Source organism: Macaca mulatta, chromosome 7, assembly GCF_049350105.2.
Source record: "Macaca mulatta isolate MMU2019108-1 chromosome 7, T2T-MMU8v2.0, whole genome shotgun sequence".
In the NCBI taxonomy this organism is placed as follows: Eukaryota; Metazoa; Chordata; class Mammalia; order Primates; family Cercopithecidae; genus Macaca; species Macaca mulatta.
Genome location: NC_133412.1, coordinates 97,334,996 through 97,358,268, shown reverse-complemented (window position 1 = coordinate 97,358,268; position 23,273 = coordinate 97,334,996). Strand labels below are relative to the sequence as shown.

The 23,273-nt window shown below is 44.5% G+C and overlaps 2 protein-coding genes and 2 long non-coding RNA genes across 18 annotated transcripts; 2 read left to right on the top strand and 2 right to left on the bottom strand.

Moving 5' to 3' along the window:
* Window positions 1-121: 121 nt before the first annotated feature.
* GMPR2 (guanosine monophosphate reductase 2) lies at window positions 122-6,976 on the bottom strand. Of its 14 annotated transcripts, none has more exons than XM_028851443.2 (11): window positions 6,810-6,976; window positions 6,316-6,437; window positions 6,058-6,177; window positions 5,408-5,542; window positions 3,826-3,909; window positions 3,506-3,679; window positions 2,502-2,583; window positions 2,305-2,411; window positions 1,787-1,829; window positions 955-1,114; window positions 122-770 (listed from the first exon to the last, which is right to left on the bottom strand). In XM_028851443.2, the coding sequence occupies exons 4-11, from the start codon at window positions 5,504-5,506 to the stop codon at window positions 581-583; spliced, it is 939 nt and encodes a 312-aa protein (XP_028707276.2). In that variant the 5' UTR covers window positions 5,507-5,542; window positions 6,058-6,177; window positions 6,316-6,437; window positions 6,810-6,976; the 3' UTR covers window positions 122-580. The 14 variants fall into 14 exon arrangements, with proteins under 14 accessions (XP_028707276.2, XP_014998928.2, XP_014998929.2 ...); XM_015143442.3 differs by having other exon boundaries at window positions 6,869-6,976; XM_015143443.3 differs by lacking the exon at window positions 6,810-6,976 and adding an exon at window positions 6,680-6,728.
* On the top strand, window positions 3,968-22,640 carry NEDD8 (NEDD8 ubiquitin like modifier). Of its 2 annotated transcripts, none has more exons than XM_028850530.2 (4): window positions 3,968-4,295; window positions 20,804-20,851; window positions 21,017-21,099; window positions 22,274-22,640. In XM_028850530.2, the coding sequence occupies exons 1-4, from the start codon at window positions 4,251-4,253 to the stop codon at window positions 22,368-22,370; spliced, it is 273 nt and encodes a 90-aa protein (XP_028706363.1). In that variant the 5' UTR covers window positions 3,968-4,250; the 3' UTR covers window positions 22,371-22,640. The 2 variants fall into 2 exon arrangements, with proteins under 2 accessions (XP_028706363.1, NP_001253817.1); NM_001266888.2 differs by lacking the exon at window positions 3,968-4,295 and adding an exon at window positions 7,388-7,410 and having other exon boundaries at window positions 22,274-22,631.
* Window positions 7,296-10,585, bottom strand: LOC144330194 (uncharacterized). Its single transcript, XR_013396151.1, has 3 exons — window positions 10,123-10,585; window positions 9,014-9,268; window positions 7,296-8,492 (listed from the first exon to the last, which is right to left on the bottom strand). It is a non-coding gene; the product is annotated as an uncharacterized LOC144330194 (long non-coding RNA).
* Window positions 8,275-18,949, top strand: LOC144330195 (uncharacterized). Its single transcript, XR_013396152.1, has 3 exons — window positions 8,275-8,453; window positions 11,216-11,426; window positions 17,788-18,949. It is a non-coding gene; the product is annotated as an uncharacterized LOC144330195 (long non-coding RNA).
* Window positions 22,641-23,273: the final 633 nt, after the last annotated feature.

Genomic DNA, 23,273 nt, shown 5'->3' with positions numbered 1-23,273 from the left:
AGATACTTCATGGGAATAATACTCATTGTTCTTGACCCCACTGGGTCAGTGCTGACCCTACCACCACCCACTCTGCAACAGCATCCAGATGCTAGCCTTGTACAGAAAGCCCCAGCATCTCTTTACAGTCAATGAGCTCTCTCTTTATTGAGGTATCTCAAATATACAAACACTTCAGAGCTTTTTAGATATGTGAAGGTCCCATTTAGTGAAGCAGATTAACAAAACATGATTCTAAAAGCCTGCCTCCTCTAGACCAAGGTCATATAAGAGACTTATGTACCAATCAGCATCTTTTCCTTTTAATAATCTTCAGGATGTTGGGTCCCCAGATTCCCATTTGATTATCTTGCGTCATTTTCTCAGACTGTTTTCTTCCTTGCTTCCTCCCCAGTGAGTGTCTTGGGCATTTTGTGTGTGCAGATAGAGAAGTACAGAGTTACTGCAGGAGCCCTCAGGAGTGAGACAACAGGAAATGACAAAGTAATACAGAGCTGCAGTAGCTGGGATGGGTGAGGAGCCCACTTGGGATGCCCCATGGTAGAGTACTTGTGCCTTGGGAGGGTAGAACTGCCCAGGTCTAGCGCACCTCACTGAAGATTGGATTCACCTGCTGGGTGACTCGGATGAAGGTAGTTCTTCTGCTCAACTCTTTGAGCTTAGCTGCTCCCACATAGGTACACGTAGAGCGGATCCCTCCTAGGATGTCTCGGATGGTATGTTCCACATCTCCTTTAAAAGGAACTTCCACTGTCTTTCCCTCTGAGGCTCTTAAAGTAGGAAAAACTTTATTATCTCCTCCTTCTGGATTCCTTAAGTCCAGGGACTTTTCCCTAGACCCTAGCATTGAGCCCTGGTTCACCATGCTTCTCCTTAGAACTGTACCATCCCCCTCTCAGCAGCCATGAGTTCTGCCTCCATACTATTACTAAGCTCCTGGGCCTCCACACATACCTGTACTCAGCCACGCCCCCAGCATACTTCTTCATGGCCATTTCAGAACTCATTCCATAGAAGAGCTTGTACTTCTTGCCGTCCCTCTCGATGAGCTCACCACCTGACTCACTATGTCCAGCCAGCATGCCACCTAGCATCACGAAGTCAGCTCCTGCCCCTGCCACCATCATGGAGAGGGGAAAGAGATTAATCTGGCCAAGGTGTTCATATGGCCACCCTCAAAAGCAACTCACACCATATTCTCAGTCCTGACAATGATCCCAGCATCTCCCTCTTTCTGCTTCCCTAGCTGACCCACAATCCATGCAGGTCTGATCTGCTCTGGCCTCTATTCCTCAGTGGGTATGATTTCCCCAAGATTTAAAAAAGAGCCTCTGGAGAGTCCCTGCCTGGCTTTCGCTTTCTCCTTTTGCTGTTTTTACCATCGTCTGGTCATTTCATTTTACTGTGCCCAGCTAAGTAAGACTCATTTCATGTGTCCCAAGAGCAAAGATCCCCAACTTTAATGGGAGTAATGGTCTCCTGGGAAGCTGTGCAAAATGAAAAATGCAGATGTGCTGTCCCATTCCTCAGCACCTAATATTTTTAGGTATGGCTGGGGCTCAGGAGTCTGCACTGTGCAGCAATCTAGGAGATGGTCAGATGGCCCTGGCCCACACTTGGAATCTCAGATGTCCCCTGCTGGCTGCCCCAGGTGATACCATAGACTTCAGAGTCACTAATTCATATTATGAAATAATCTGAATGACTTCCTGAGCCTCTCTTAGACCCTGAGAGGTGACTCATCCTCTTGTACAGAATCATCCTTCCGTGCCCTCAAGCTTCTTACCAAAAGCCTTGGCCACATCCCCAGGACAGCTGCAACCTCCATCCTGCAAAGTAAGAGCACTATGAACACAACATGGATTTCCCAAGCCCTCAGCGATGTCCCAACAGCCCAACTCAAAGCCAACAAGAACCCGGGAATTCTTTTTTTTTTTGACGTGGAGTCTCGCTCCGTCGCCCAGGCTGGAGTGCAGTTGCACGATCTCGGCTCGCTGCAAGGTCCGCCTCCCAGGTTCATGCCATTCTTCTGCCTTAGCCTCCCGAGTAGCTGGGAGTACAGGCGCCTGCCAACACGCTCGGCTAATTTTTTTGTATTTTTAGTAGAGACGGGGTTTCACCATGTTAGGCAGTATGGTCTCTTATCTCCTGACCTCGTGATCCGCCTGTCTCAGCCTCCCAAAGTGTTGGGATTACAGGCGTGAGCCACCGCGCCCAGCCAAACCCAGGAATTCTAATCCATCTCTGCCACCTCCATACCCTGCAGAAACCCAGCTCATACCCTACCCTGCCCTTGAGCCTTACTGAAATGATGTGGCCTTTGAGGCCATGAGCAGCATCTGCACACTCCATTACTGCACTGAGCTGTGGATACCCCACTCCAGTTTTCTTCCGAGTAGTACACACAGAGCCTAGGAAGAACATGACAAGGTTGAGAATGACGTGCTCCACAGGTGTTTGCCACTGAAGGGGTAGCCAGTGGCCCCAGTGAACCAGCTTACCTGGCCCAATTCCCACTTTGATGATGTCAGCCCCAGAAAGGATTAGCTCTTCTACCATCTCTCCTGTTACCACATTCCCTGCCTGAGACAGAGCAATTGAAATACAGCATCCTTAAGGCCAGAAACAGGAGGTCATGTATTGTCACATACAGTATGTGTGGACTGTGACTTTCCAACATTATTACAAAGAAAGGATACCTAGGTCCCCTCTACTGGGCCCTCTGAGGGCTTTTACACTAGCCACTTCAGAGAACCCTGCTCCCTACCCATACCCATTCCCCCAACACCAAGCCAAGGTAGGGGGTGAGTGGCCAATGTCACCATTGAACCTAGGGTAAAGCCGAGGTCCATGATGCACTTTTCTAAGGCAACAAGGTGCTATGATCAACAGGGACACATGAAGTGGCATGGAGGAGCATTCAGTGAGGCAAAGGGAACTATTGGACCAGGCTCACATCTGATTTACAGTAGATTTAGCTCCCCTTCCTCAAGAGACCCAAACATATACTGTCCTTAAGCCATTCTGTCATAGAACCTGTCTGGCTTCAGGGAAGGCTAAAGACCCATTTGACCAGTTGTATTGGCTTTTGATGGTCAGTAGACACACCCCTCAATGCTGTGGAGAAAATGAGGGCCACTCTTACAAGCTTGTAAAAAAAAAAAATCATTTTTCATTTGACCCCTTTTATGTGATTGTAGTATGTGTCCATTTCAGTGGGCAGATGTCTATGTATCACAGGTATGTACAGTGCACAGATGTTCCATCACGGTTTGGTGAGTGACATCAGGGACACGAGATTTACAAAGACTATGAACCAAGGGTCAGACATACTACACTGACCAAATAGACATTTTCAGCTTAGAACTATGGATAATCATCCAGTATCATGATTAAATGGACTAGGAATACCATCATGCAGCAGAGGAGAAATGGACTGATGTAGCAAAATGGAGTGGCAGGAAAGTGAAAAGATAAAAAGGTACCGACTATAATAGAAACATACCATGATGGTGTGCTGGGGGAAGCGCTTCCGTACATCTTTTACAAATTCAACAAAGTGTTCGGAGTAGCCATTTGCCACATCCAGGCATATATACTTCACCTGGGGAACAGCTTCCAGGATCTGTTCCAGCTGCTCAAAGTCAGAAGCGCCTGTGCCTGAGCTGGCAGCCAGATGCTGTGGGACAAACAGAGCCATTGGCATATCAGAGATGATCTGGTGGGCAGCCAGTGGCTCAGTGGTGAGGGTTGGTCCCCAGAAAGACAAAATACAATTGCTAAAAAACTGGGATAAGGAAGGGCGCAGGGTATGCCCAGTGTTACCTCAAGACAATCAGGATTCTGGCCAGCAAACTCTTGCCACTCTTCAAGGCTGTAGTGCTTATGGACAGCAGTGAAGAGAGAGAACTGGGGAGAAGACAAAGAAGCATCAAAGGGAGAAAACTTTAAGGTCTTTTTTTCTAGAAACAGACCTATTCTATCTGAGGGAGGACATGATTGAAGTTGGGGAGGAAACAAGTCGAAGAAGTCAGATTGAGCTGGGATTTGAGTTCAACCTGTCTTCTCCCTACAAATACCAGTAAGGCTTTTTACCATAAGCTAGTACTTGTCAGATTTCCCACCCAAGTACTGAGTGATCTGGGTTGGATTTCATCTGCCAGCACATTCACTGCTTCCGACTTAAAAGCTGACAAGCTGCTGGTGCAGTGGGACAGATGGCAGACATGAAAGAACCATGAAGAGGCTGGATGAAACCTGTGTTTCTCTGCACTGACTCAGCCCCTCCTCCTAAGGTAACCTAGTACTGAACTATTTTTGGTTATGTTCTTGTTCATTTACCAGCAGTAATTCAGTAGGTCTGGATGTTCACCAAAGGTAATGGCTTAAGGTTGATAAGAGCTGATAAGGGGCTACCCTATCCTGTCTCCATCTCTAGTGGAAAAAAGGACAAATTTCCTAGTTGGAGACATGGATCAAGCTAAAAAATCTGTTTCATTCAGTCCATTTTAATAAAGTTCAAAAATATAATGACTCATCAAGCTCATATTCTCTAGCTCAACAAATTGCAAACAATATCCCAATACTTTGAGAAAGGCATTCAAAGGCCATTGTGAATGCTGATGTTTGTGCTTTACGTGTCTACATGCAAACAGACAAGAGACGGCAGTTGGCTGAAACACCACAAATCTTGCAACTGACAAGAAACCCAAGGAAGTCATGTATTAGCTAGCAACAAGCAAGTGCTCTACATACGTACTCAGAGATCAACACTGTCTAGCTAAAGCTGGTATCGAATTCTGCTTTCTCAACAAACATTCTATCATCAACATACTGATAAGCAAAGAAAAGTCACTATAGGATAGGAAGTCAGCAGACGTTGGAGATATACTAGCACAGTGTGGCATGATGAGCACATCAGATTACATACCAAGCTTAAAAAAAGATGTTTGCTTGCATCCAACCTTTTTATTACAGTGAGACTTGGCTCTTATCTCTAAAACCTGATTTCTTTACCTCTCATCAGCAATACTGAAAGCCAGGCTCCACATAAAGCATCAAGACAGTCCCCAAAAAGGTTCATGTATTACAGCATGTCTGTTAACTCTGCAGTCAGAGTCACCATTTCTGAATTCTACTGGTCAGGGCAGATGGACAGTGGGCAACAGCAAGATTCCTAAGCAGTTACTGAATGGCAATACAAATAAAGTAAAAACAAAACTGTATAACTATCAACCTCAAAGAAATGACAAGACATTCCACAAAGACATAGCAATCAAAAATAGAAAAAAGGATATGAGGTCCTTAAGACTAATGGAGCCACAAACAGTAGCAGAATTCATCAACCAGGGCTACATGGATCAACCAGCAGAGTGCATGTTCTCAGAGTGCCCAGGTAACTCTCTACCTTCTCAGCAACAAGTATAGAAGCAGGTAATAGTACTGATAGGAGCAGCATCTTCCATTTCAAAGTGAACAACTTGTATATAAGAAAAACACATCCCATTTGGGGCACATCCCAGAAACTCCCAGGAACCTAGGACTTAAAGAAGAGGAAGATTAAAAAAAAAAAAAGAATGGCAGAAGTATTATTTTATTAATGAATTGTTCTTATTAAAGAAAATTAATAAGCTGCTTCTACTAGGATCTTCTAGTTGGGATTTTTGAATGCTTAAACTGTAGTTTCTGGACGAAAACAGTCAAAGCTCAATGTGGACAATCGTGTAACTGAAGGGATGCATGTGACTGGGAGGGGGTGACCTGGGTGGTGGGAAAAGTTGGCAAGGTGTACAAACTGCTAGACAGGACAAAAGGGAAAATTCTTTTCATATATCAGAAATGTGGGAGCAAAACTTAGCTTTGAATCACACTAATTCAGAGAGCCTTTTGAACTTATCGGAAAAAGGGACTTTAGTAGCGGAAAAAACCGTAAATCAGAGCATCCTGACTGCTAACTGCCAGAGAGCTGACTGGGCATGGGCGTGGGGATGCAAACACCTCTGCAGTCAGCTGGGCTAACTGGACACCAATAGGGATGGGGCATGAGGAAAGCCCTACCTTACAGAGAACCTTGGCCATCTCAAAGGTGCCCACAGTATCCATATTGGCAGCAATGATGGGAACCCCAGTGTATGTCTGCTTTGAGTTCCGAAATGAAAAGGATCTTGTGAGATCCACCTACAGATATGAACAGGAAATTGAGCATTTCATTAATCCACAAAACGTACCATATTAGGACAAGGACAGGCATCTTTCTTGGTTGTGGCCCATCGGGAGCGTGGGGTCAAGAAACAGCATGTAGAGAAGCTTGCTCACCTCACTTCGAGACTTAAGAGTACTGCGTTTCGGCCTCAAAAGGACATCCTTGAAGTCTAGTTTCACATCGTTGTCAATATGAGGCATGGCGCTTAGCCTCGGGGTAGCGATGAATCTGAGGGCTGGAAGGCAGGAAGTCATTAGGAGCAATCTTCCCCTGGGCTTTAACGCCCTGTTACGGCTGGCGGGCTCTCCTCGCTTAAGCTGTGGAAGGTCGGGCAAAGGTCGAAGTGTGGTCCCTGAGGCCTGTCGCCTCGACCCATCCCGTGGCTGCGATTTACCCTAGGGCTCCATCCCAGGTACTGTTTGTTGAGGAGAAGAGCTGGGAAGGGGTTGTGGGAGACCCTGACGGTGCATTCCTTACCCCGCTACACTTCCTTCTTCCACCCCTGCAAAGAGCAATGGGGCAAGAGGCTGACCTAGGGGGACGAAGGAGTGTTGGCGACGGGGGGCGGGGAGGGTTCATAACTAGTTTCCGGAATAGGGGTACTCACTTCCTGTTGCCTTGGTCCAGGAGGCAGTTGACGAAAGACCACCTTGCTTAGCAACTAACCTCTGCAATCCCGCTGAGCCTTCTGGGCCACGCCAGGTTCCTCTAGTAGCCGGCGAGAACTACTAGCCGACGAATTCCAGCTTCGGTGGCGGCCGGGCGAGGCCTTCTGGGTAACAGAGTTCACGCACTGAGGTTGCTGTTGGATCCAAGCGTGGGGGGGCGGTTAGACTACAATCCCCAGGGGAAAACGGGCGGGACCGCCCGCTGGCACGATGGGAGTTGTAGTTCGTTCTGCCCCCACTTTTCGCTAGCCCGGGCTCGCTAGGGATTCAGAATCGCAGAGTCGTCATCTCTGCTGTAGCTAAACTGGATGCTTCATTTTAATTTACGACGTCACTGAACCAAAACGCGGGAGCACTCCCGAGCCTTTCCGGAACTCAGTGGAAAGGGGGGGGGGGGGTGGAGCCAGACAGTGACCCGGAAGCAGAAGTGGCCCTTGCAGGCAGAGTGCTGGAGAGCGGCAGCGGCGACCGGAGCGGTAGGAGCAGCAATTTATCCGTGTGCAGCCCCAAACTGGAAAGAAGATGCTAATTAAAGTGAAGGTGGGAGCACCTCCAGCCTTGCCAAGACGCAGTAGTACTGGGCTGGCAACCGTGCCTTACGGGAGACGTGGGGAAGGAAAACCACGCCTTTCCGCAGCCTGGAGGACGCTGACTGCCTCAGGGCTCGGCGCGAGGGGTGGTGGGAAATAGGGGGACCCAGAAGGGCTTTGAGAGCGGGGCCCGGGTCCCACCTGACGACCCTGGGGTCTTTTGCCATCCCTGCTTTTTTGCCAAGACTGTGCTGTCACCCAGAATGGGGTCGCTTTTGTCGGGTCTCACTGTATTCGAACCCCCGCAGTCATAGAGAAGGCCTAGCAGCGGCTTGACTCCCCCGTCTCTCAGATTCTTGGAGTAAGCGCTGCTCTCCATTCTTCATTCCCAGGGTACCTGTTTCTCCCAGTCTCTAACGTAGGTCACCTCCGAGCACAGCCCTAAAACGTTAGCCCGGGGAAACCGGGGCCTCCCAGGGGCTAGACTATGAGCCTTTACTGGTGGTTGCCAAGGTGTGGTATCTCACCCGTCCTACAGGAACCAAAGCGGGGAGTGTGTTCAGTCAGCATCTGCCTTTCTGAGCCTGGCATCCTGGACCAGCCTCACTTCCTTGGCTGAGGCAGGTTAGTTACCGCTGCCCTAGTTCTTGGTACTAGCCATGGTTTCCTCCATCTGCATCTCTCAACTCCCGTGGTGGTTCTTCACCAAATTGCAGCCCTCATTAGTCCTATCTGCTGTTTCCTCTTTTGTGCCTTCAGTCAGACAGAGATCCCCCCGCCCCCCCCCCCAAAAAAAAACAAACTGCTGACAAGTGATGAAGTCTAATGCTAGTTTGGCCTTTTTGTAGCTAAGTAAATCTATCATTATTTCATCAGCTTCTTAGCATGTTTACCGTGCAGAATAGTCATTCTTAACCTTGTCTTCCCCCGTCCTTCCAAACTACTACTTAGCTAAGATTTGAGGTCAAGTATTAAAATAGTATATTAATGATGATTTTTTTTTTTTAACGTTTAGTAGCGACCTATGTAAGAGTCGTAACATCAGTTTAATAGGTGAATGGGTCACTGGCACCATTAAAAAGAGAAAATAGGCTGGGCGCGGTGGCTCACTCCTGTAATCCCAGCACTTTGGAAGGCCGAGGCGGGCCGATCCCTTGAGCCCAGGAGTTCGAGACCATCCTGGGCAACATGGCGAAACCCTGTCTCTACAATAAATACAAAAAATTAGCCAAGGGTCTGGGCGCATGCCTGTAGGCCCAGCTATTCGGGAGGCTGAGATGGGAGGATTGATTGATCCTGGAATGTCGAAGCTGCAGTGAGCAGTGATGGCACCACTGCACTCCAGACCCTGCCTGAAAAAAAAGGCTGGGCGCAGTGGCTCATGCCTGTAATCCCAGCACTTTGGGAGGCCGAGGTGGGTGGATCACCTAAGGTCAGGAGTTCAAGACCAGCTTGGCCAACATGGTGAAAGCCCACCTACTAACAATATAAAAATTAGCCCGGCCTGGTGGTGGGCGCCTATAATTCCAGCTACTCTGGAGGCTAAGGCAGAAGAATTGCTTGAACCTGGCAGGCGGAGGTTGCAGTGAGCTGAGATAGTGCCATTGCACTACAGCCTGGGCGACAAGAGCGAAACTCTGTCTCCCCCACCCTCCCCCAAAAAAAAGAAGGGGGGGGAGAAAATAGGAAACATCAGTTTAGTGCTAGGTAAGGATATTGTTTTATTAATTTTTTTTTTTTTTTTTGAGACAGAATCTCTGTTGCCAGGCCTGAAATTTTTTATTTTATTTTATATGTATATTACGCAGTGGGTGTTACTAGTTCATATTATTTTTTAGTATGAATCACTGTCAAAATCTTGAGAAACACTGTTGAATACTTTTTTTTTTTTTTTTTGAGACGGGGTCTCACTCTGTCACCAGGCTGGAGTGCAGTGACGCAATCTCAGCTCACTGCAACCTCCGCCTCCCGGGTTCGAGCGATTCTCCTGCCTCAGCTTCCTGAGTAGCTGGGACTACAGGGCATGCCACCACGCCCAGCTAATTTTATATTTTTAGTGGAGACGGAGTTTCACCATGTTGGCCAGGATGGTATCGATCTCTGGACCTGGTGATCCACTTGCCTTGGCCTCCCAAAGTGTTGGGATTATAGGCATGAGCCACTGCTCCCGGCCTATTGAATACTTTTATTGACTTTTCAATGCATATGGATTCTCATGTCCACTAGGTCCAAAGAAGTTAAGTTACTAATGTTGAATGTTTTGTACACTTTTTGAAAATGTCACCCCACACTAAGAAATTTTATGTCACAACCCATAGAGACACAAAAACTTTGCTATTTGTGATATGCTCTCAAACTTTCAATTCTAAGTTGATTTGATAACCCACTGATGGGTTTAGACCTGCCAACTGATGGGTTGAGACCTGCAGTTTAAAAAATACTGTTTGAAAGGCTGGGCATGGTGTTTCATGCTTGTAATCCCAGCACTTTGGGAGGCTGAGGCGAGTGGATCACGAGGTCAGGAGTTCGAGACCAGCCTGGCCAACATGGTGAAACCCCGTCTCTACTAAAAATACAAAAATTAGCCGGGTGTGGTGGCACGTGCCTGTAGTCCCAGCCACTGGACAGGCTGAGGCAGGAGAATTGCTTGAACCTGGGAGGCAGAGGTTGCAGTAAGCCAAGACTGTGCTGTTGCCCTCCGGCCTGGGCAACAGAGTGAAACTCTGTCTCAAAAAAAAAAACTGAACAAAAAAATCAATGCTGTGTGTGGAAGCTTGAAAAGAAAATACAATATCCTATCACCTGTGGTCTTGCTAAAATGCTGATTATGGTTCTGTGGGTCTAGGATGGGGCACAGGTTTTTGCATATCTCACAAGCTCCTAGGTGATATTGAATGTCTGAGAACTACACTTTGAATAGCAAGATTCTAGATGTTTTTCTATTTCTTTGAATTCATATTTATATGGTACTTCTCTAAAATTGCCAGTCTTCTTTCCTACAACACTTACCCTTCTGCCTTCAAACAGGCCTCTGTGCCCCATCTCTATCTCCCCCTCTCCCCCATCCCCTCTTGTTTGTTGCATTTCTTTATTAAATACATAGGAAAGCAGTTATACATGAGATAGCTGTTAGTCTCATCTGAAGAAAATAATAATTTAAAAAAGAAAAAAAAAAGAGATAGCTGTTAATTACCATGTAAGTGACATGTTTTTATTACAGTTCCGTTTTTTTGTTTGCTTGTTTGAGACAGGTTCTCACCTTGTCGCCCAGGCTTAGGGTGCAGTGGTGCCATCACGGCTTACTGCAGTCTTGACCTCTCAGGCCCAAGCAATCCTCCCATCTGAGCCTCCTGAGTAGCTGGGACTACAGGCATGTACCACCACCATACCCAGCCAATTGTTTTATTTTTTTGTAGAGACAGAGTCTTATTGTATTGCCCAGGCTGGTCTAAAACTCCTGGGGTCAAGTGGTCTTCCCACCTCATCCTCCTAAAGTGCTGGAATTACAGCAGTGAGCTACCATGTTGGACCCCTTTTTGAATTATTCTTTCTTCTTTTTTTTGAGATGGAGTCTTACTCTGTCGCCCAGGCTGGAGTACAGTGGCGTGATCTCGGCTCACTGCAACCTCCGCCTCACAAGTGATGCTCCTGCCTCAGCCTCCCAAGTAGCTAGGACTACAGGTGCCCACCACCACACCCGGCTAACTTTTATATTTTAGTAGAGACGGGGTTTGGCCATGTTTGCCAGGCTGGTCTTGAACGCCTGACCTCAGGTGATCCACCCACCTCGGCCTCCCAAAGTGCTGGCATTACAGGTGTGAGCCACTGCGCCTGGCCTCATTTTGTTTTTGTTTTGAGACAGTCTCACTCTGTCACCCAGGTTGGAGTGTAGTGGCATCATCTCAGCTCACTGCAACCTCCACCTCCCAGGCTCAAGGGATGCTCCCAGCTCAGCCTTCCAAATTGCTGGGACTACAGGTACATGCCACCACACCTGGCTGATTTTCTGTATTTTTAGTAGAGATGGCATTTCACCATGTTGCCCAGGCTGGTCTTGAACTCCTGAGCTCAAGTGATCCACCTGCCTTGGCCTCCCAAAGTGCTGGGATTACAGGCATGAGCCACTGTGCCCAGCCGAATAATTCATTTCAACTGCTGTCTCTGTGTAGCTGACTTCCATATTTTTCTGTAAGATTTTACAATTAAATTCTTCCCGATTTAAATCTTGTTACCTTGCTCTCTGGTTCTAAAATGTATCATCTTCTGTCATAAGCCATATCCCAATACCCATCTCATTTATTAATCCCATCAGTCACTCAGGTGTCTGGAATACAATTCTTTAGAGTCATTTAAAATTATATGGTCCTTTTATAGGACCTAATTTTTCACTTAAAACCTCTGTTTCCATTTCCATTACCCTCATTCTGGTCTGGGGTCTTACTCATTTATATCTTTATTTCTCTGTAATACTTCCAACCAGGTTTTCCTACCATCATATCCCCTCTAAAGTGTAGTCTAAACCAAGATGTGATGTACAAAACCATAATGTGCAGGTCTTTCTTGAGCTTCTTTTGCATTATATTACTCCCAAAACCCAGATCCTTCATTGATTTCCTCATTGTAGATTACTTTGGCAACTCTCTTTACTATGTGAACTAGTTTTCTCATTCATGTTTTTTAACATACAGTAAAATGCACAGTTCTTAAGGGTTTAGTTCAGTGAGTTTTTAACAATAGCATAAGTTGATGTAATTACAAAATCTCAACATTTGTATCCCTACTCCTCAAGAGTTTCATAGGTTAGTTTTGCTTGTTTTAGAACTGTATATAAATGGAAGTATTCAATGTACAATTTTTGTATCTGGCTGCTTTCATTCTGCGTAATGTCTATTGTAATGTGTGGTTTATTCCTTCTATACTGAATAGTATTCCATTGGATGGATTATATCATAATTTGTTTATCCATTCTGCTGTTGATGGGTGTTTGAGTTATCTCCAGTTTCTGGCTATTATGAATAAGGCTTCTATGAACATTGTTATGCAAATCTTTTTGTGAACGTGTTTTTATGTCCTTTGGATAAATACCTAAGAATGAAATTACTAGGTCATGTGGTAGATATATGTAACTTTATAAAGAAACTAAGGGGTTGTACCATTTTATATTCCCACCTGCAGTGTGTGAGCATTCCAGTTTCTCTGTACCCTTACTAGCTGGTACCTTTGTAGCACCATAAAAATGCTGATGTCATTCGTTTTTATTTTGGCTCTTATAGTGTTATAATGTTATATAATATAAATTAAGACACTATATATAGTGTTATATAATGTTATCTCATTCAAGGCTTAAATTGATTAACATTGATTTTCATTCACCATAGCACTTTGTCATTGCCCCTTGTGTTTGGACAATATAGCACTTCCTTTTGTTTTGTTTTGATTTGTTTTTAATTTTAATTTTATTTTATTTTATTTTTGAGACAGAGTCTCCCTCTGTCGCCCAGGCTGGAGTGCGGTGGAACGATCTCGGCTCACTGCAACCTCCACCTTCCTTCAAGTGTCCACCATGCCTAGCTAAGTTTTTGTATTTTTGGTAGAGACAGGGTTTCCCCATGTTGGCCATGCTAGTCTCGATCTCCTGACCCCAAGTGACCCACCTGCCTCAGCCTCCCAAAGTGCTGGGATTATAAGCATGAGCCACTGCGCCTGGCCAGAACTTCCTTGTATACAGCCTTATTCTGTTAATTTTATGTCTAATTGTTTCTTGGTTGTACATCTTTGCTTGATAAAGATTGTTGGCAAGGCTGGATCACATTTCTTTTGTATCTCCTCCAGTGCCTAGAGCAGTATGTTAGGTTTAGGTTCATCTTTTTTTTGTTTTGTTTTTTGAGATGGAGTCTCACTCTGTCACCCAGGCTGGAGTGCAATGGCGTGATCCCAGCTCACTGCAGCCTCCACCTCCTGGGTTCAAGCAGTTCTCCTCCTCAGCCTCCTGCGTAGCTGGGATTACAGGTGCGTGCCACCACACCTAGCTAATTTTTTTTTTGTATTTTTAGTAGAGACGAGGTTTCATCATGTTAGCCAGGCTGACCTCGAACTCCAGACCTCAGGTAGTCTGCCCGCCTTGGCCTCCCAAAGTGCTGGGATTACAGGCGTGAGCCCTGGCGCCCGGCCTAGGCTCATCTTATACTTGTTTAAATATCATTGAATGTATTGTCAGGTTGTGGTGTGATATATCAAGAATATCTTCTAAAATTGTTCAGTTACTTTAAAACAACTTTATGGACAATTTCAAACACATACATCAGGAAAGAGAAGGGTGTATGCACCCTTCATCCACCTTCAAAAATTATCATCTCATAGCCAATCTTATTTAATGTAAACCCACCAACTCCTTTTACCTGGTTTTTTAAAGCAAATTCCAGATAGCGTAGCATATGTTATTCACACATATTTCAGTGTTTATCTGTAAAAGAGAAGCTTTTTTCTAATATAACCATAATTATTACATCTAAAAATTTAACTGATTGCTTACTATCATCAAATTACCCTATTGTCTCTCTTTTTTTTTTTTTTATTAACAGTTTGAATCTGGATCCAGTTAAGATCCATACATTGCCATTGGTTTATGTGTTTTTAAGTTTCTTTAAATCTGTAGATTCTCCTTTTTCCCATTTTTTCCTTGTTGAGTAAACTAGAGTTTCCTGCAGTTTGAATTTTGCTGATTACATTCCCATGTTTTTCTTTTTTTTTTTTTGTTGAGACGACTCTTGCTCTGTCACCCAGGCTGGAGTGCAGCAATGCAATCTTGGCTCACTGCATCAACTTCTCTGCCTCCGGGGTTCAAGCGATTCTTGTGTTCTCGTGCCTCAGCCTCTTGAGTAGCTGGGACTACAGGCGTGCACCACCATGCCTGACTAATTTTTGTATTTTTCATAGAGATGGGGTTTCGCCATGTTGGCCAGGCTAGTCTCAAATTCCTGGCCTCAAGCGACCCGCCCACCTCGGCCTCCCAAATTGCTGGGATTACAGGCATGAGACACTGCAACGGGCCCCCGTGTTGTCTTTTAACATATTCCTCTTTCCTCGGTATTTCCTGTCAGCTGGTAATTAGATCTAGAGGCTTGATTAGTCTTTGTATGTTCATATGTGAGACGAATTCATAGGTGGTGATGTGGTATGTACTTCCATCAGATTGTTTTGTTTTCTGTGATGTCAGTCATTTCCTACATCCATTGTTTCATTGGGGGTTACAAACTAGGAATGCTGTAATATTCTTGTTGCTTCATATATTAGCTGGAATATTTGGAAAGTGTCCAAAATGGTAGCCATTAGCCACATTTGAAATGTAACTAGAGAGACTGAAGAATTGAAATTTTGATTGTACTTGATTTTAATTAAATTTAAAAACTGAAACTTAGCCGGGTACAGTGGTTCACACCGTAATCCCAGTGAGTTAGGAGGCTGAGGCGGGAAGATCACTTGAGGCCAGAAGTTTGAGACCAGCCTGGACAACATTTCGAGACCCCATCTCTATAAAACAATTTTCAGGCCGGGCATGGTGGCTCACACCTGTAATCCCAACACTTTGGGAGGCTGAGGCGGGTAGATCATTTGAGGTCAGGAATTTGTGTGGCCAACATGGTAAAACCCCATCTCTACTAAAAATACAAAAATTAGCCAGGCGTAGTGGCATGCGGCTGTAATCCCAGCTACTTGGGAGGCTGAGGCAGGAGAATCGCTTGAGCCTGGGAGGCGGAGGTTGCGGTGAGCCAAGATCATGCCACAGCACTCCAGTCTGGGTGACAGAGTGAGACCCTGTCTCAAAAAAAAAAAAATTAGCCAGGCATGGTGGTGTGTACTTATTATAGTCCCAGCTATTCAGAATGCTGAGGTGGGAGGATACTTTGAGCCCAGGAGTTGGAGGCTGCAGTGAACCATGATTACTCCACTGTTTTCCAGCCTGGAACACAGAGCAAGACCCCATCTCAATAAATAAATTAATTAATAATTAATTAATTAATTAAAATTAAAAAAAAAAAAACAGGCTGGGCACGGTGGCTCACACCTGTAATCCCAGCACTTTGGGAGGCCGAGGCGGGTGAATCACGAGGTCAGGAGATTGAGACCATCCTGGCTAACATGGTGAAACCCTGTCTCTACTAAAAATACGAAAAATTAGCTGGGGTGGTGGCGGGCACGTGTAGTCCCAGCTACTTAGGAGGCTGAGGCAGGAGAATGGTGTGAACTCGGGAGGCAGAGCTTGCTGTGAGCTGAGATTGCACCACTGCACTCCAGCCTGGGCAACAGAGGGAGAGACTGTCTCAAAAAAAAAAACCAAACTTTTAAGTATGTTGTTGGGTTTATAAATCTACTTTTTCTGTTGTAAATTATGAAATTTAAATATAGTCAAGTATTTCAGATGAAAATTTACCATTTGAATTTTTTTTTTTTTTTTTTTTTTTTTTGAGATAGGGTCTCACTCTGTCACCCAAGCTGGAATGCAGTGGCACAGTCAGCCCACTACAGCCTTGAACTCCTGGGCTTGGGCAGTCTTGCCTCAGCCTTCTGAGTACCCAGTTGCTGGGACTACAGGTCTGTCTGTGCCACTATGCCTGGCTAATTTTATTGTAGAGATGGGAATCTCACTATGTTGCCCAGGCTGGTCTCAAAATTCCAGGGCTCAAGCAGTACTCGCACGTCCCCTTCCCAAAGTGCTGAGATTACAGGCATATGCTACCATGCCCAGCCTACCGTCTCTATTTTTTTTTTTTTTTTTTGAGATGGAGTCTTGCTCTGTTGCCCAGGCTGGAGTGCAGTGGCATGATCTCAGCTCACTGCAACCTTTGCATCCCGGGTTCAAGCAATTTTCCCCCCTCAGCCTCCTTGGTAGCTGGGACTACAGGCCTACGCCACCATGCCCAGCTAATTTTTGTATTTTTAGTAGAGATGGGGTTTCACTATGTTGGCCAGGCTGGTCTCGAACTCCTGACTTCGTGATCCGCCCCCTCGGCCTCCTAAAGTGCTGGGATTACAGGCATGAGCCACCGTGCCTGGCCCCATCTCTACATGTGATGTAAATATGAAATACAGTATTTTGAATATTTGGGTGGAAAAAAGAATGTAAAATATATTAATTTTTATATTGATTACATGTGAATAATATTTTGGCTATGTTGGGTTTAAAAATATTAAAATTTTACCTCTTAAAAAACTTTGACAATGTGGCTACTAGTAAATTTAAAAATTGCATATATGGCTTGTATTACTTTTCTACTGGACAGTGCTGCTTTACAAACACTTACCCTTATCAAGGACATTGTTTTTTAAATAATTTTTTATCATTACAGCATATTCACATTTGTGGCATAAAAAATGGAAAATACAGAAAAGCATAATAATGTAATTAAAATCACCCATAATTCCACTACTCAAGTTAAAGCATTAATATACTGTATATACCCTTCCAGGCTTTTTGGAGAGCATATAGATGCATGTGTTGTTTTTACAAAATTTTAATTATACTCTATATACTATAACTTTTTTGTTAAATTATCAGTATATTGTTAATATATTACAAATAGTTATCCTAAACATTGTTTGAGGACTTTGTAATTTTTTGTCTATGATTGTACCATAATTTATTTAACCCTCAGCTGTTTGATATTTAGATTGTGTTTCTAATTTTATAGTATCAAAATGTTGCAATAACCATTGTAGGTATACTTTTGGACATAGTCATAGGTATTTTCCGGGAAGTTTGTTGCTGGGACACTATATTGCCAGATTGCTCTCTAGATATATTTATGGGCCTCTACAGTGGATTTCAGAAACAAAGGGCCAGCTCTAGAGTTTTAGAATTTAGAAACCAATAATTCTTTTTAAAAATATAAGGTCCAAGCATTTTGCTCCTGGGAGAGCAGCTCTAGATCTTCTCCAAGAGTCTTTTTTCACTCTTTAAGAATCTGTGGTTGGGCGCACTGGCCCACACCTATAATCCCAGCACTTTGGGAGACCGAGGCAGGCAGATCACCTGAAGTCGGGAGTTTGAGACCAGCCTGACCAACGTGGAGAAAACCTTCTCTACTCAAACTACAAAATTACCCAGCTGTGGTGGTGCATGCCTGTAATCCCAGCCATTTGGGAGGCTGAGGCAGGAGAATCGCTTGAACCTGGGAGGCAGAGGTTGCAGGGTGAGCTGAGATTGTGCCGTTGTACTCCAGCCTGGGCAACAAGAGCAAAATGCCATCTCAAAATAAATAAATTACATAAATAAATAAATAAATAAATGATTGTATTATCGGCCAGGCACGGTGGCTCACGCCTGTAATTCCAGCACTATGGGAGGCCAAGACAGGTGGATCACTTGAGGTCAGGAGTTCAAGACCAGCCTGGGCAACATGGCAAAACCCCATCTCTACTAAAAATACAGAATGTTATCAGGCGTGGTGGTGCCCGCCTGTGGTGCCAGCTACTTAAGAGGCTGAGGTGGGTATCACCTGAGCCCAGTATGTCGAGGTGCAGTGAGCCATGATCACGCCACTGTACTCCATCCGGGTGAGACTGAGACCCTGTCTCAAAAATAAATAAATAAAGTGAAATAATTTGTGGACAACACAGAATTACAAACTTTTTATTTTGTCTTTTTAAAGTTACCACAAATTGTCACCACCATTCCCTAAAAGGACATTAACACCTGAATATATTTAGTTTCATGAAAATTTCACTGTTAACACTGCTTTTCTCATTTTACCATAGGCTATTGAAAATTTTCACACAGACCAGCATAGGTTGGGGTAGAAGCTTGAGAATCACTGCTGTAATTTATTCTTTCACATCCAAACAGGTTAATCCAAAGAAATTGTTCTTGTATTTTTGGAAACATACTAGTACTAAATAATTCTCCTTGTTGGGAAATTTTCTGAGTTCTCTTTCATGCTGGTCTATGTGAATACCATAAGGAGAAACCATATGTTATTTTCTGAGCTAGTATAAGAGTGTACATTGGGTCCCAATACTAGAGCAGCCAGATAGCAATAAAAGCACAGGCTCTGGGACCAGGGAATCTGGATCCATGCTCTACTTTTGATTGCATAGCTATGTTTTTAACCTAAGTCTTATTTTTCTCATCTATAAAATGGAAATAGTAATAGTCCGTATCTCATAAATACTGGGAGAATTAAATGTGATGCATGTAAGATGCTGATCATAGTTACTGACCCTTAGAAAGTGTTCAATGGCTGGGCAAGGTGGCTCATGCCTGTAATCCCAGCTCTTTGGGAGCCGAGGCAGGAGGATCACTTTAGCCCACGAGTTTGAAAACAGCCTGAGCAACATAGAGAGAACTCATCTCTACAAAAAAAAAAAATCTTAAAAATAACTGAGTGTGATGGTGCACACACCCTGTAGTCCTTGCTACTTAGGAGGCTGAAGTGGGAGGGTTGTTTGAACCCAGGAGGTCAAGGCTACAGTGAGCCAGGATCACACCACTGAACTCCAGCCTGGGTGACAGAGCAAGACCCTTAAAAAATAAAGAAAAGGAAAAAAATAGTTTTCAGTAAATGTTAGCTGTGATTATAGCATGATCATCAGTATATTTAGCCCTTCAAAAATATTCATTGACTGCTTATGTGTCGAACACTGGGAAAGTTTAACACTTAAACAACTAGCTGTAATTGGTATATTAATATTGGAAGTATTAATAAAGTACACTGGGAACAGGTCTACACATTATACAGGAGGTTTTTTACATTGCTGGAATACAATGGCACGATCTCGGCTCACTGCAACTTCTGCCTCCTGGGTTCAAGCGATTCTCCTGCCTCAGCTCCCGAGTAGTTGGGATTACAGGCATATGCCACCACACTTAGCTAATTTTGTATTTTTTAGTATAGAAGGGTTTCTCCATGTTGGCCAGGCTGGTCTCGAAGTAATCCACCCACCTCAGCCTCCCAAAGTTCTGGGATTATAGGCATGAGCCACCATGCCCTGCCAGGAGATTGTCTTTTATTTAAGGGGTCTTGAAGTTTGGAGAAGGGGAGGATATTGCAACAAGGAAAACAACGGAAGCAAAGAAATGCCCATAAATTAAACTGAGCATGGTGTGTTTGTGGCCTGGATCACTGTAGACTAATGCAGATAGAGCTTTAAAAGCAAGGACAGATGGGAGATGACACAACATTTATGACTGCATAATCAGTATAATTATTGTTTTGGATATCACCAGCCCTTAACTTACGGAAGAAGTCAAGAAGACAAGGGCTGCAATTTAGGATTTAGGTAGAAGTCTGGAAAGATATGGGAGATGTAATGTTGACTTCTAGTCCTCTTTTCTCTTTTTTCTTTTTCTTTTCTTTTTTTTTTCCGCGAGGGTATTGCCAGGGTCTTCCTCTTGCCCCGGCTGGAGTACAGTGGCACAATCATGGCTTACTGCTGCTGCCTCTAATTTCTGGACTCAAGCGATCTTCCCACTTCAGCCTCCCAAATAGCTGGTACTACAGGCATGCACCACTACACTCAGCTAATTTTTTTTTTTTTGATTGAGACAGGGTCTCGCCGTGTTGTCCAGGCTCTTCTGGAACTCCTAGGCTCAAGTGATCCTCCCGCCTCAGTCTGCCAAGGTGTTGGGATTGCAGGTGTAAGCCACCATGCCCAGCCAATTCTAGCATTTTTAAAAATACTGCTCAGAGGTGATTTCTGATGTCCTTGAGAATTCTTTGAATTATCTGAATATTAATTCCTAGTATTGATATTTAGAACAAGGTCCTTCTGACTTTTTTTACGATACCTTTCAGGCGGGGTGCAATGGCTTACGCCTGTAATCCCAGCACTTTGAGAGGCCAAGGCAGGCGGATCACCTGAGGTTGGGAGTTTGAGACCAGCCTGATCAATATGGAGAAACTCTGTCTCTACTAAAAATACAAAATTAGCCGGGTGTGGTAGTGCATGCCTGCAATCCCAGCTACTCGGGAGGCTGAGGCAGGAGAATTGCTTGAACCTGGGAGGCGGAAGTTGCGGTGAGCTGAGATTGCGCCATTGCACTCCAGCCTGGGCAACGAGAGCAAAACTCCATCTCAAAAATAAATAAATAAATAAAAGATACCTTTCATTGCCATGTTATCCAAAAGAATGCCAATATTCTCACTGGTTTTGGGGGACTGATTTTGGAAGATGACTCATGGAATTAAGAGGATCTGATGGTTCAAAGAATCTTGCCCTATCAAAGTTGTTCACAGCCTAAAAAATTTGATAAATGAAGGTATGTTCAAAGCCTTCTCATTCTCCAAAGATAAGAATATGCACCTTTTAGAAGGCATTAGATCCCAAAGACCAAGATAGGATGTTTTACCTAGAAGACAAATTGTACATTGGGCTTTAAGGACTCATGAAACCATTGCCTGTTTCAGACGCTGACCGGAAAGGAGATTGAGATTGACATTGAACCTACAGACAAGGTGATGCATGCCCAGCTCCTCTTCATGCACTTCTTGCCATGTATATTTGTTTGCATATGCTTATGAACTTGGTCCTTTTGCTCTTATGCTGTCTGCATAGCCCTTGTTCTTTCCATTTCCATGGTCCTACCCCTGAGCAGCCCCTGACTACTTGTCTCTTTAAAGGTGGAGCGGATCAAGGAGCGTGTGGAGGAGAAAGAGGGAATCCCCCCACAACAGCAGAGGCTCATCTACAGTGGCAAACAGATGTGAGTTTGGAGTGAGAATGACAGCGTGGCAATCCTACGTGAAGATGAGATGAGAGGGGGCACGTACTGAGGTGGATCGGGGGTGCCTCTTGTTTTTGGTGCCTTAGACCCTTTGGCAATCTGGTGAAGCCTCTAAGCCCCTTCTCAGAATAAGATTTTTTCAGGCATAAAACAAAATAGATAGAATTAAAAGAAAACTAATTATATTGAAATAGTTATTAAAATACTAAAACAAATTTGTGATATAGTAATATACGTACTTTTTTATTAATAAGATCTAATGGTAGGTCTAATATGACTATAATTTTGAAATATTTTCAAGATACCTATAAATGATCATGATAGAAAATAGTTAATTTCTATTGTTAACAATTTGCCTATATTGCTAATACTACTGTGGTTTTTGGGCTTTGTTTAAAGTTAGAAGAAATGTTAAATTTCAGTTGGCGGTTAGTAAAAATAAAGATGGGATTTTTTTTCTCATTCAAGTTCGCAGACCCCCAAAGAGATCCATGAAACTCAAGAACTTCTGTTCTGGCTGGACGTAGTGGTTCACGCCTGTAATCCCAGCACTTGGGGAGGCTGAGGTGGGTGGATCACCTGAGGTCAGGAGTTCGAGACCAGCCTGGCCAATATGGTGAAACCCCATCTTTACTAAAAATACAAAAATTAGCTGGGTGTGGTAGTGGGCGCCTGTAATCCCAGCTACTCGGGAGGCTGAGGCAGGAGAATTGCTTGAACCCAGGAGGCGGAGGTTGCAGTGAGCTGAGATCGTGCCACTGCACTTCAGCCTAGATGACAGAGCGAGACTCTGTCAAAAAAAAAAAAAAAAACAAACTCGGCCGGGCGCGGTAACTCACGCCTGTAATCCCAGCACTTTGGAAGGCCGAGGCGGGCGGATCACAAGGTCAGGAGATCGAGACCATGGTGAAACCCCGTCTCTACTAAAAATAGAAAAAATTAGCCGGGCGCAGTGGCGGGCGCCTGAAGTCCCAGCTACTCGGGAGGCTGAGGCCGGAGAATGGCGTGAACCCGGGAGGCGGAGCTTGTAGTGAGCAGAGATTGCGCCACTGCACTCCAGCCTGGGCGACAGAGTGAGACTCCGTCTCAAAAAAAAAAAAAAAAAACAAAAAAAACTCCTAAGTCTTTTTTTTTCGGCTTCCTTTTCCTGCAGGAATGATGAGAAGACAGCAGCTGATTACAAGATTTTAGGTGGTTCAGTTCTTCACCTGGTGTTGGCTCTGAGAGGAGGAGGTGGTCTTAGGCAGTGATGGACCCTCCATTTTACCTCTGTACCGTGTCGCTCATAATGAGGCATCATATATCCTCTCACTTTCTGGGACACCAGAGCCACTGCCCCCTCCCCTGGATGCCCAGTATTGTACATCTACTGGTGGGAGACTGTGAGGACCCCAGGATTCAGTATTCCTGGCCCAGAGGGCCCTTGCTGGCTGTTGGGTGTTAGTTTGCAGTCCTGTGTGCTTCCTTCTCTTATGGCTGTGTCCCTGGTTGTCAATAAAATATTTCCTGGCCTCCTGGAATCTTTCTTCTGTTGCACAAGTTGACTGAAATAAAAAATGGACGTAATGTTCACTCAGTTATAGCAGGCTGAAGGAATCGGACAATGGAAGGGATGATGCTCTTAGAAGGATTATCAGACTCTAGGAAAACATACTTACTGGTGTGCTGGAGCCAGTTCCTAATGGCTAATGAGAGCCAACTATTGGCACCTCTTTCCAACTTTCTTAAGTGACTTCATGTTGGTAGCTTGAAATTGGCCATGGTAGGATTATTTACAAAAACTGGCAAACACTACAGATCAGTTCCTCCCCACAAACTGGTTGTTAAACATCTACCAGTGTAGTGCTGACATGGATGGTGGAAACCTTCAGAGTGAATTCTCTCTGAATGTGGCTCTACTGGACATTTAGGTCTGGTTGGAGAATGCCGTCAAGGGTTTGGCCGACACTGCACTCTGGCTGGAATATTACTGAGGGCTTTGGGTTCTGCACTATCAAGAGGTTGATAATGGAGAAAGATTGAGTGACAAACTGTAATGTATCACTTGGGTCTCAAGAAGAGGCAGGTGCTAGAAAACGCTTTCCTTCTTCCCTGGCTTCTTAGTATAATAGAATCGGGCAAGGCTGGGTGGAGTGGAGTAGTAGGGAGGATGC